This window comes from Miniopterus schreibersii, assembly GCF_964146895.1.
Source record: "Miniopterus schreibersii genome assembly, chromosome: 1".
Taxonomy (NCBI): Eukaryota; Metazoa; Chordata; class Mammalia; order Chiroptera; family Miniopteridae; genus Miniopterus; species Miniopterus schreibersii.
This window is the reverse complement of record NC_138101.1, coordinates 136,789,538-136,801,508: the sequence shown is the minus strand read 5'-3', so window position 1 is coordinate 136,801,508 and position 11,971 is coordinate 136,789,538. Positions and strand designations below refer to the sequence as shown.

Here is an 11,971-nt window from a genome sequence, read left to right as displayed (position 1 = left end):
AAACAAACCTTGAAAGTAAGTAGATTACCCAACTTTTACATATGAAGAGTTTGCAACAACATAAACAATTTAACTTGCCCGAGGTCGCCCAGTTAAGTCGAGACGCCCGGATTCGAAAGGAGGCCCCCGGAACCTCGAGCCCACGGCCTTCCGCGCCCACACTGCCTCCCAGCCTCTGTGCAGAACCGGATACAGCTACCCACCTCGCAGCGTCACTGTGAGAATTAAATAAAATAATAAACACAAAGCTCCTGGAACACAGTGGGCATTCAGTACTCGGCAGCTACTAAATAACTCAAGGTCACGCAATCCGTGATGAAACCAGGATTTAAAGCGAGATCTGAACCTTGTAATTTCCGGGAGAGCGTCGTCGGCACTGAAGCAGCTTTTCTAGGCTTCAGCGCCTAAAGCAGGCTCAGTACGAACCTTCCCTCTACCCCGTGAAGTGCACCTCAGAGTAAGGGACACAACGCGCCTCTTCGAAAAGGACGGAATGCGCGGGAGCCGCCTTAGGAAGACTGAAGGTCTGTCAGCTTGCCTCACCCGGCACTTCCGGTGCCTCCACCTACTCTGCGCTCCTTCGCCGGCCAATTTCCGGAAGTGACGTATATACTCGCGCGCCGGAAGTGGGCTTGCAGACCGGGACCTTGAAGTCGCAGACGCCGTTGGGCCTGAGGCTCCGCTCCGCCTCAGTAACTAGCTTCGCATCTTTGGTTGGCATCCTTTGCCATGACGGCCCAGGGGAGCCTGGTGGCCAACAGAGGCCGGCGCTTCAAGTGGGCCATTGAGCTGAGCGGGCCTGGAGGAGGCAGCAGGTGAGGAGCCTGGGCCAAGAACCTTCCCCCCAGAACTGCCCCAGAGGCATGGAACTTGGACTGGTTGGGTGGCACAAAGACCACTCCTGGGGAGCTAGAGGCTTCTCTGCCGTGGAGGTCTTTGTGCCCAAAGGATGCATATTTCAGTCTTCCCAGTAGTCAGGGGTGTGACGAACCCAGGAGAGGGCTCGATCTAATCTGGGTAGGTGCTTCTGAAGATCTTTAGGCCTATGAGTAGTAGAACAGGAAATGTGCGATATGAAGTGTGGGAGTCTGCAGCCTTCATTTCTTGGTTTGGTTCTTTAGGGGCCGAAGTGACCGGGGCGGTGGCCAGGGAGACTCGCTGTACCCAGTCGGTTACTTGGACAAGCAAGTGCCAGATACCAGCGTGCAAGAGACGGACCGGATCCTGGTGGAGAAGGTACAGAGGTATAGATGTCACCGTGGTCTTTGGGCTAGTCCGACCTACACACCCACAATTCTCTCCCAGACAGCACAGAATATCTTACTGTAGATGGTCCTCATCATGAATGTTTGGAAGCTCAACTGCTTGAGATGTTGACAGTTTAACTATCAGTTCCAAAAGTGCTTAAGAATTGGAAAAAGAAAAGATGTTTGGAACATAAGGCATAAGAAAGTAGGTTGAAAATGATCTCTTTTCAGTTGCCTTCCAGTTGAAGTCATCCTTTTCTACTCTAATTTCCTTACTCTATACAACCAATCTGTCAGGATATTCTGTTGGCTTTACCTTCAAAATAGATTCAAAATCTTACTACCACTTATTACCTTCACCTATCATCCTGGTCTAAGCCACTACCATCCTTCATCCAGATGTCTGCAATAGACCAAAAAAAATAAAAATCAATCCTTCGTAGTTTATGTACAGTATACTGCAGTGATTCAAATTATGGTTTCTCAACCTCAGCACTATTGACATTTTGGGCTGAATAATTAATTCTTTGTAATGGGGGCTCTACTGTGCGCTGTAGGATGTTTGACAGCATCCCTGGCCTCTTATCTATTAGATGCCAAAAGTGCCCTTCCCTAGTTGTAACAATCAAAAATGTCTCCAGGGAGGCAAATTGCCCTCAGTGGAGAACCACGGATTTTTAAAGAGTACAATCTGATGAGCTTTCATAGTAGTATATCACCACGAAACCACCACCATCTTGAAAGAGAACATTTTCTTCATCTTGAAAAGATTCCTTGTGTCCCTCTCTGCAGTAGACTTCTAACTGGTCTCACTACTTCCACCTTGCCATCTGTAGTCTGTTCCCAGCATAGCAGCCTGTATGATCCTTTTAAACATGAGTCAGATCATTCCTACTCAAAAACCCTTCTGTAGCTCATTTCACTTAGTGTAAAAGCCAAAGTCTTTATAATGTTCTACATAACTCTACATTGATTAAGCCCCTTGTAACATCTTTGACTTCATCTCTTAACATTTTCCCCTCTTTTCACTGCAGTCTAGTTAGATTGGTCTCCTTGCTTCTCCTTAAATATGCCAGGCAAGCTCCCATCTCAGGCTTTTTGTACTTGTTCTTCCGTCTCCCTGGAATACTCTTCCCCCAGCTACCTTTATGATTTGCTCTGTCATCTCAAATGTTACCTTCTTAATGAAGCCTACCTTGGTGGCCCTCCCTGTCCTGTTTTCCCACTTTATATTTCACTATGTCATTCATACATATGATATAGTTTACTTATTTTACTACCTATCTATTTATTCTTGTAAGCTCCATGAGAGCAGGAGTTTGCCTCCCAAGTGCCTATAACAGTGCCTGCACTCTCTTTCCTCTCAGCCTTCCTATTGTCCAATACTAAATTATCTTTGTTTTATGAAATTCCAGTGATATTTCACATGAAAATGAAAGAGCTATTATCAATTTTTTCTTGGTATCATTTTTCGTCTTGAAGTCAAATTGAAATATAATATTTTATAGTAAAAATATTATTAAAATGGCCTGATTTTAAAGGTAGGTTATCATAAAATATTTCCCCTAGAACAGTCCTGTTGTATGAACGATGTGATATTTAAACTTCCAGACAAATGATCTTCTGTGTAAATGATACATTAGGGAACTGTTTACAAGAATGGCCATTTATTCATTTAATGTGAATAAACCCAAGTGAATAGTAGTATATTATTATTTTTATATAGCTAGACTTGCTTTGTTAATATTTTGTTTAGGATTTTTGCATTTAGGTTCATGACTGGTAGTGGTCTATAAACTTTTCTCATGTCCTTGTCAGGTTTTGGTATTTATGAGGCCCCATATAATGAGTTGTAGAATGTTCATTTTTATCCTCTTGAGTTTGTATAAAATCGGTTTATTTTTTTCCTTAAAATGTTTAGAATTTGCCAAGGAAAACCATCTGGGCTTAATTACAGATTCAGTTTCTTATACAGTTATAGGATTATTTATATTTCCAATTTCTTATGCCATTTAAATAAGCTGTATTTTTTCTAGGAATTGAACCATTTCCTAAAATTCATAATATGATCACTTTAATATCTGCAAGACCTATAGAGATGCCCCTTTTTCATTCCTAGTGTTGAATACTTGTCTTCCATCCTTTTTTCTTCATTAGGTTCACCAGTATTCATGTTATTAATCTTTAAAAAACCTACCTTTGGCTTGATTTAACGAATTTCATTAATTACTACTCTCGTTTTTATTTCCTTCCGTTTCAGTTCCTTGGGTTTAATTTGTTATTTTTCTAACTTACTGAAATAGATGCTTATTTTATTTTTAGTCTCCTAATTTGCATTTAAGGCTATGAATTTCTCAGAGCTCTAGCTGTGTCCCCCAAGTGTTAAAATGTATTTTGATCAGTTAAAAATATTTATATTTTCCATTATAATTTCTTTGATTCGTGAATTATTTAGAGTACATTTGTTAATTCCAACTCCTAAGAGATTTTCTGGTTATCTTTTTGTTATTGATTTCTAGCTTAATTGCATGGTAATCAAAGAACATGCTTTGTATAATTTGAGTTCTTTGAAAGCTATTGACACTTCCTTCATGGCTCAGCAAGTGGTCAGTTTTTGTAAATGTCTCATGTGTGTCTGAGAAGAATGTGAATTCTGCAAGCTCCCATCTCAGGCTTTTTGTACTTGTCCTTCCGTCTCCCTGGAATACTCTTCCCCCGGCTACCTTTATGACTTGTTCTGTTATCTCAAATGTTACCTTCTTAATGAAGCCTACCTTGGTGGGTGCTTTGTTCTATATATGTCAGTTGTGTTAAGTTTGTTAATAATGTCTTTCAAATCTCTCATATCTTAATTTGTCTGTTCTATTAGTTATTGATTGAGGTATGCTAATCTCCCACTATGTGGATTTATCTGTTTCTTTAGTTGTAGATAGGACAGCGGTAGATGCAGAAGGACAAAAGCAGGGAAAACCTTTCTTTAGCTAAAATTGTGGGAGGAAGTGACATATGAAAAACCAATAGGGAGAACATAACACATAGTGAGGATGCATTATCTTTAGTAGAAGAGCAGGCTTCCTGTGGTGACATGGAAGCCAGAGGTGGTAGAATTGAGGTGTCAGCTCAGTCAGAAGCACAAAATTGAGAATTGTGCTCATTTGACTTGAACATCAGTGATGCAGTAAATGTGGGACTGAGGGTAGTGATCAGAGGATAAAATTGTGTCTTTGTTTTAGCGCTGCTGGGACATTGCCTTGGGTCCCCTCAAACAGATCCCCATGAACCTCTTCATCATGTATATGGCAGGCAATACTATCTCCATCTTTCCTACTATGATGGTGTGTATGATGGCTTGGCGACCCATTCAGGCACTTATGGCCATTTCAGCCAGTAAGTATTCTTGAAATAGTAATCCTCCCCAAAGTTTTAAGAACTAGAGGCAAATTCTTAGGCAAAACCCATATTAGACATCTTTGCATGGCTCATGGCTAGTAGCAGGGGGAGGGTGTGCAGGGCAGTGATGGTAGTGGTGGTGACATAGAGGGGAAAACTGCTTATCATGGGTTTTGTTCATTTTTAATAGTTCTATTTGCTATTTTACTGTGGACCTATGTGTATTATATTATTTTAATATGTGCCTGTTTCATAATTGGAAAAAAAGTTGTTTTGGTTTTCATACTTTGTTACCCCAACAGCTTTCAAGATGCTAGAAAGTTCAAGCCAGAAGTTCCTTCAGGGTTTGGTGTATCTCATTGGGAACCTCATGGGTTTGGCATTGGCCGTGTATAAGTGCCAGTCCATGGGCCTATTGCCTACACATGCATCAGACTGGTTAGCCTTCATTGAACCCCCTGAGGTAAGGCAAAAGAAAAGTTAACTTTGGGGTCAGTTGTAGTGGACAGTAAATAGCTGATCCATTTGATAGTGGGGGATTAGAGTTGGTATTAGAGCTCATTTCTTTTTTTTTTTTTTTAATATATCTTTATTGATTTCAGAGAGAGGAAAGGAGAGGGAGAGAGAGACACAGAAACATCAATGATGAGAGAGTCATTGATCAAGCCCACAACCCGGGCATGTGACCTGACCGGGAATCGAACCCCGATCGCCTGGATCCTAGGTCGACGCTCAACCGCTGAGCCACGCCCGGCCGGGCTCATTTCTTTTTTAATCCTCACCTGAGGATATTTTTCCCACTGATTTTCAGAGTGAGTGGAAGGGAGGGGGGAGAGAGAGAGAAACATTGATGTGAGAGAAACACATTGATTGGTTGCCTCTGCGTGCACCCCAACCAGGGCTGGGGATTGAGCCTGCAACGGAGGTACATGCCCCTTGGCTGGAATCCAACCTGGGACCCTTTGGTCTGCAGGCTGATGCTTTAACCACTGAGCCAAACCGGCTAGGGCTAGTTGTTGTTTTTTAAGGATAAAATAATTTGATTAAAGTATTAAGTACTTGATTCAGGAAGTTATTTCAGTACTCAGTCCCACTCACCTATTTACTCTTTGTTGTTTCAGAGGATGGAGTTCAGTGGCGGAGGACTGCTTTTGTGAACTTGAGAAAGAAGCACCTGGTGGCTATTTGGATCTCATTTACAACCTTCTTTACGCCCAGTGACTCCTCCTCGGCATACTCACCCCTAACATTATCACTCATGCTGAAAAGAACCGAAAGCACTCTTTTCTCCATGGTGAGGAGACACATCCTAGAAAGACAATGTACATACTGCTACAAACACAAAGAAATTACCACAACCCTTGACTGAAAATAATGTAGAAAACTTTATTTATGTTTCCAGTATAGAGCAAAACAACAAATAAAACCATAACTATGTAAACAAAAGAGTGGTTGCTGCTAAATCAAGAACCACAGCAGCATCTCCTTTCAATAAATTAAATGGTCAAGAACAGTGCTTTAAAAAAATTATATACGCTTTTCTTAAATCTGTTTTCCTTAATATTTCACTTCTATCTAACATAAGCTGGGATGTGAAAATTCTGTTGGAGACACTTGTGGAAGATGTGAGAAACTAATGCTGGATTCTGATTATACATGATGAAAAGAAAAACCAGACAAAAAGAGCACATAAATATGCTTACAGTAAATTGCTACTTTAATATCCACAATAATGGATTTTTAACACATTTAGGGGGAATGAGGACTGGAGGAATCGGGGCCACAGGAATCTGAGGCAGCGGAAGATACAAAGTAGTCATCTTTCCCCTGCCAAGAGGAACCTGGTTCCTGTCAAGCAGATGCTGTTCAAGCTTTAGCTTTTAAGAAAGCTATTGAAGGCAGAGGGCCAGCAATTGGGAAATGTTTGTTATAACCTGCCCTGGTAAAGTCACAGCTAAGACTTAAAAAGCTGGATCTTATTCAAAGGGCAGGAGGTCTTTTCTTTTTCTTCCTTGAAACACAAAACCCCTTCCCCTAAGGTGCATTCTTACCAAGTTTTCGATATTGCTTTATTTGCAGTGATTAAAAGAGACAAGACACATTGTAGACAAACAACATAAGCAACACAGACATGAAATGCTCTAGACAGAGATGAGTTTAAATCTGGCCTCATAACCATTTTCCCACGTAACAGTGATTTTGTATTTTCGGGGCTGTAGTGGCTATTTTAGGAGCCACAAATTCCCTTGTTCTTTTAAAAGATTTTTACAGAGCTCCAACCACAAAAAGCTTTTAAAACTAACTGCCCACATTTTTTCTATATGGAAAATATATATAAATATCACTTTGGCCAGAAGGTGTGTGTAAATGTAGAGGAATTCCTGGGCAGGCTGACCTTTAGAGCATGGATCTTCAATGTCTTGGATCCTGGGGAACCTGTCTGACTACTGCTGGACTCAGCTAAGCAATGGAGTGTTGAATGAAAGCTGTACATAATGCTTCTACCCTCTGCAGGAAGGACCAGAATAAAAGACAAAGATTCTGGCCACTTTGCTACCCTGACTGGGCCTGGAGGTTGAAAGAAAAGTAAAAGGAACAAATTGAAAGGACTCAAATTCTTAAGCCATATTGAAGGGTTTTCTCCTCTGTAGGGGTCAGGGTCAAATGAATAGTCTGCTGGCACCTCGGTGAGCTTGCTCCATGTCCTATTGGGTAATCAAAAAAGTGGCACTATTGATCAATAAAGAGAAATTCAAAAGCAGACATAAATATAGGCAAACTGTTTCTCCAAATAACCTATCCTGCAAAAGAAATGACCTCATATATTTGAAATTACCACTTAGTCACACAGGATAATTTCCTTATGCTTGAAACACAGGTGTTTTGTTATCAGAAATTAGCAAATAAGCTAAGCTTGCGTAAGTATTTCCATAACACTTAAAGCTTCTAAAGCAAGACTAAAGTAGGAGACTTGGCTAGGACAATCTTGGTTTAGAGCCAAGTTTCTGCAGTCAGAATAAAGAATTAAAATGGAAAGGAAAATGCACATACTCTGGGCATTTGAGTGCCTCAAGTCTTCACTATGGCTTTAGAAATGAGTCCACAGGTTCCTTAGCGAAGGAAGTTCCTTGCCTAGGCCCATGCCGGTGAGTGCCACTTCAGTGAAGTATGTGAGGAGCAGCATCTCAGTAACTTTGGCACTATGGAAAGAATATGGCTCTAGAACTTCAAATTTCACTGCTGGATTTCCCCTTGAGAAGATAGAAACCTATTAGGGAAGGAAGTTAGCCAGGATTTCTAGTGTTTGTTCCTATGATTTCTGACCTGTGCCTACTAACCCAGAGGGCATGAAAGGGAGAAGGAAAGGTGAACCTATCAGCCAATGTGCATCATCACCTATATTTCTTAGAAAACAGCTTGCGTGTTTTGCCCATGTCACACAGGTAACCAGATTATATTTCTAGTCAATCTTAATAGCTATTTAAAATTTCTGTAGTTTGGCCATTTGAAAAAAACCTAAAAGAAATAATTTTTACTCTACCATTTAAAAATTTCCATGGTTATGGTGCCTACATTACAATCTTAACCACAAGGTGGGTTTTGAGAAACAAACAGTTGAAATATACAACCCAGTATGTATACTTAAACCTGGTATTTTGGGGAAAATCTTGTTTTGGAGGAAGAAGTAGAAGCCCCAGCCATGTTTCAGTTTTTGTGTATCAGTGCCCTAATACAAAACTAGAGTCCTGGAGCAGTGGGTACACTCAAGAAAATTAGCTAGAAAAGGTTTTCATCTTGGCTTGCCATAGGTTATCTTTACCAGGATGTTCGATCCCCATATACTTGGCCATGAATTCCTTAGTATGATGATGCTATTTCTTTGTTACCCTCATGGTGTCATCAATGAACCATGACTTCTGAGACTCATCTTTAATGTTGGATATGTACTTGCTTTTGGTCTTCAGTTGAATTTCTAGTATCACTTCTGGCAATTCATTTTATTGGTTTAGCTTGTTAATTCTAACTTGCCTTCAACTGATACAGACATGGCTTTAGGAACTGACCATTTTTCTAATGTTGAGGGAATATTTGCTTCTGAAAGGGGGGCAGATCACATGAGAGCAAAGAGCAGAACTATTGTTACATTTTTGCACGAGTACTTGAGGCTCAGCTCGTGGAGAGTTCATTCAGGTGATGTGTACGGGACTGAGGCCTCTAGCTGGTGGGAGTGGTAGTGAAGAGCTGGTACTTCCAAGGAGAATGGAAGCCTTTTAGGAAGGGTGAAGCCAAGCAGTCGTTCAGCAGTAGGTTACGAATAAATGGTGATCACTTCACTGCCGCCGCCTCGGACAAGGAGGACTCGCTCTAGTCCCTCGGTGAGCACTTCTAGGAACTCCATGTCTTCAGAATTTGTCAAGGAGACAAACAGGCAGAAGAAGAACATACCTTATAACCTGGTATGATAATCAGGGTTTATCGGATTACAAAACTGCATATATAGTACAAGACTCTCTCCCATTTGTTAGATTCTTTTTCTAAATTTTTTTAAAAATAGGAAAAACCCACAAGTAATGTGTAATAATGTAGCAAAACAAGCCAAAAAAGAAGAAAAAGCGACAACAGAGCAGCTTGTTAAGATTACTAGAGAGCCCGGCCGGGCGTGGCTCAGCGGTTGAGCGTCGACCTGGGATCCAGGCGATCAGGGTTCGATTCCCCAGTCAGTAAACATGCCCGGTTGTGGGCTTGATCAATGACTCTCTCATCATTGATGTTTCTGTCTCTCTCTCTCTCCCTCTCCTTTCCTCTCTCTCAAATCAATAAAGATATATTAAAAAAAAAAAAAATTCTAGAGAGAATCCAAGTAATTTCTAAGTGAAGCTGCTCAAGTTGAATTTTCCTGCCAGCTCTTTTTTCCTTTAGAAAATTTCTTTTCCTTAATGATACTGGTGGGAATGGACCCGTTGACACCACTGAAGTGTTGAAGTGGTCCCATAAAAAAAATCCAGGGGTCAGAGTATGAGAAAGAACCTTCATCTCTCTTTTTTTTTTTTCCTTCAGAGGAGAGTCCACTTCAACTGCTTCTCCCCTAATACCACCCAGAAGAAATAGGCTTTGAAAGTGGGTAGAGCCTGAAAAGGAAAAGTTGGTATTCTGCCTCTAGGATTGTCAGAAGGGTTCTACACATAATATTAGAAGTAATGTTGCACATATACAACCTACAAGTCTCTTTAGGGTTCAGAGAGAACATTTTGTACCCCCAACTCCTTAAGAGAAGATGAATCTCACTGCTCTGTAAGAATCCTTGCCTAAGACTTTTAAAAGTCTTCCCTCTTCAAGAGGGAAATTTTGGCAGAGACAATGACTTAGAGTGACCTAGTACTCTCATCTAAAAAGCAAGCTAATATTTTCCCTACTGGTAGCTCCACTCTTGGAAAGGATACAGTTTTCATCACCCTCAGGGTTTCGGGGTGGCCCTGGCATATTCAACAAAACCAGCTTTGCTTCATGGGACTTGTTAACTATGACCTCATTGAGCTTCACTGCTGTATGCATCCGCCTCACATTGGACTGGTCCCTGGGGAGGGAAGGGGGAGTGGGGGGGAGAGAGGTGATTAAGGCAAACAGAACACCAGGCATGTAGTCAACAACCTTAAAAAAGTTGAGATACAGAGCTTTTTTGCTTTGAGTATGAATAACGTAAGGAACAAAATGATTTCCTTATAACAGTCTCCTGGGTTTTCTCATTCTGTGCTTGCTTGTTTTATACCAGGAACACACAGAGAAGGATGGTTACCTTGTGTACAATGTTAAGTGGCAGCTGATACGCAGGCAAACAACACAGGTGGCTGGGTTTGGGGTGAAACGAACAGACTGCCTCCCGTGTGTACCGGCAAAGGCACACCTGTGGCCTGCCTAGGACACTGTTAGTGCTAAGCCTGGGAGCGGGAAGCTTACGGGCGCATGTTAAGCAGGTCCTGGAATCCCTCCATGGACTTGGCCCTCTGCCCGCGGGACGCCATGTACTTGTCCTTCGTCCAGGTCATGTGCACCTTCTCCTGGTAGGTCTCCGTCTCCTCGTCCTCGTCGGAGCCGATGCTGGTCAGGCGCAGCATGGAGTTCCGGTCCTTCACCAGCTGCGCCTGCGGGGGCCACACAGCTCCGACTCTATCCCCAGCTTTCCCTCTCGCCTCACCTCGCAAGGATTTCAAAACAATAATGCGATTATAGGGGGATAACTGATAAAGCGAGGAGGAAAGACTCTGTTCTCTTATAACAGCAATACAGCGTCCTCCCTCTCAGCGCCAGGCTTCGCAGGGCCGGGAGAGCGGGACGCACCAAGGCCTCACCTCTCTGTCCCGCTCCGTTTTGGAAAGTCGCATGTGCCGGAGCATCTGGGACCTCTGCTCCATCATCAGAGTGCGCTCGTAAGTGTAAGCTGATATGTCGCTGTCGTGCTGCCACATGCATCAGGGTGGGCAATACGCACAAAGGAGAAAGAAGGGTGAGTCACACATTTTCGTCTCCGCTCACTACATTAAACCTGAGAAAGTATCACCGTATCGACCTAAGTCTCTCTCCTACTTTGGTCAGTCACTGAGCTGCATAAACACAACGCTGTGGAGTGTGGATCAAATCCAGAAGCCCTGAGAATCTTGTCTACAATCTAACCATTACGTTTCCTTAAAACACAAAACACAAACTCTAGCCTTTTTTAAATACTGTTGGTTATAAAAACAAAAATAGGAGCTCTCTCTGGTTTTAGCATGAATACATGAATGAAAACTTACTGAAATTATATTAAGCGGACAAGAATCTGACAGAAATATAACGGCGAGGTAATGAAGAAAACAAAAATTAAAAAAACCCCACCACATGTCATATACGCATACTACTTATCTAGATCAATATATTAGGGTTGTGTTGGAACTAAGGAATCAATCTACATTTGCAGTTAAAGAATTTTCCAAACCAGAAAAGGTACTTGGAAGACAGGAGGGGCGGGGAGAAGGTTTCTTCGATCTCAAACTCAGCTTTCTCACCATCTCCACCACTTCCACCTCGGCCTCGATGCGCAGGTGATACAGGAAGGTGGCCAGGTCCTTCTTCATCTGAATACTGTTGTCCTCCAGCTGGGCTACTGTGAAGATCCGTATGCTGCATTTTCGCCACACCTTAGAAAGTACCATACGTACGTGGAAAATTTGACGTAAGAAGGGAAGAGTGAGTCATTTCTTAAAACATGGGCGTTTTTACCTCGAATACCTTGCTATAGTATCGGTGTATTGGTTCCTAGCCTCCTATTTGCAACATTATTGTACTAGGGCAAAAGCTTG

The 11,971-nt window shown here is 42.0% G+C and overlaps 2 protein-coding genes across 6 annotated transcripts in view; one reads left to right on the top strand and one right to left on the bottom strand.

Moving 5' to 3' along the window:
* Positions 1–324: 324 nt before the first annotated feature.
* On the top strand, positions 325–6,167 carry EMC4 (ER membrane protein complex subunit 4). Of its 2 annotated transcripts, XM_081143196.1 has the most exons (5): positions 325–815; positions 1,122–1,236; positions 4,481–4,634; positions 4,940–5,100; positions 5,759–6,167. In XM_081143196.1, the coding sequence occupies exons 1-5, from the start codon at positions 730–732 to the stop codon at positions 5,792–5,794; spliced, it is 552 nt and encodes a 183-aa protein (XP_080999322.1). In that variant the 5' UTR covers positions 325–729; the 3' UTR covers positions 5,795–6,167. The 2 variants fall into 2 exon arrangements, with proteins under 2 accessions (XP_080999322.1, XP_080999323.1); XM_081143197.1 differs by lacking the exon at positions 325–815 and having other exon boundaries at positions 1,161–1,244.
* The window catches only part of SLC12A6 (solute carrier family 12 member 6), an 81,235-nt gene continuing 75,264 nt past the window's right edge, over positions 6,001–11,971 (bottom strand). For 3 of the 4 annotated variants that reach the window (XM_081143158.1, XM_081143159.1, XM_081143160.1), the window contains 5 exons: positions 11,678–11,809; positions 10,985–11,092; positions 10,593–10,777; positions 10,079–10,212; positions 6,001–9,038 (listed from right to left, as the gene is read on the bottom strand). In XM_081143158.1, coding sequence (XP_080999284.1) covers positions 8,947–9,038; positions 10,079–10,212; positions 10,593–10,777; positions 10,985–11,092; positions 11,678–11,809 — 651 coding nt within the window. In that variant the 3' untranslated portion in view covers positions 6,001–8,946. Of the gene's footprint in view, positions 9,039–10,078; positions 10,213–10,592; positions 10,831–10,984; positions 11,093–11,677; positions 11,810–11,971 lie in introns of all 4 variants that reach the window. The other variant, XR_013999211.1, reaches the window with a different exon arrangement.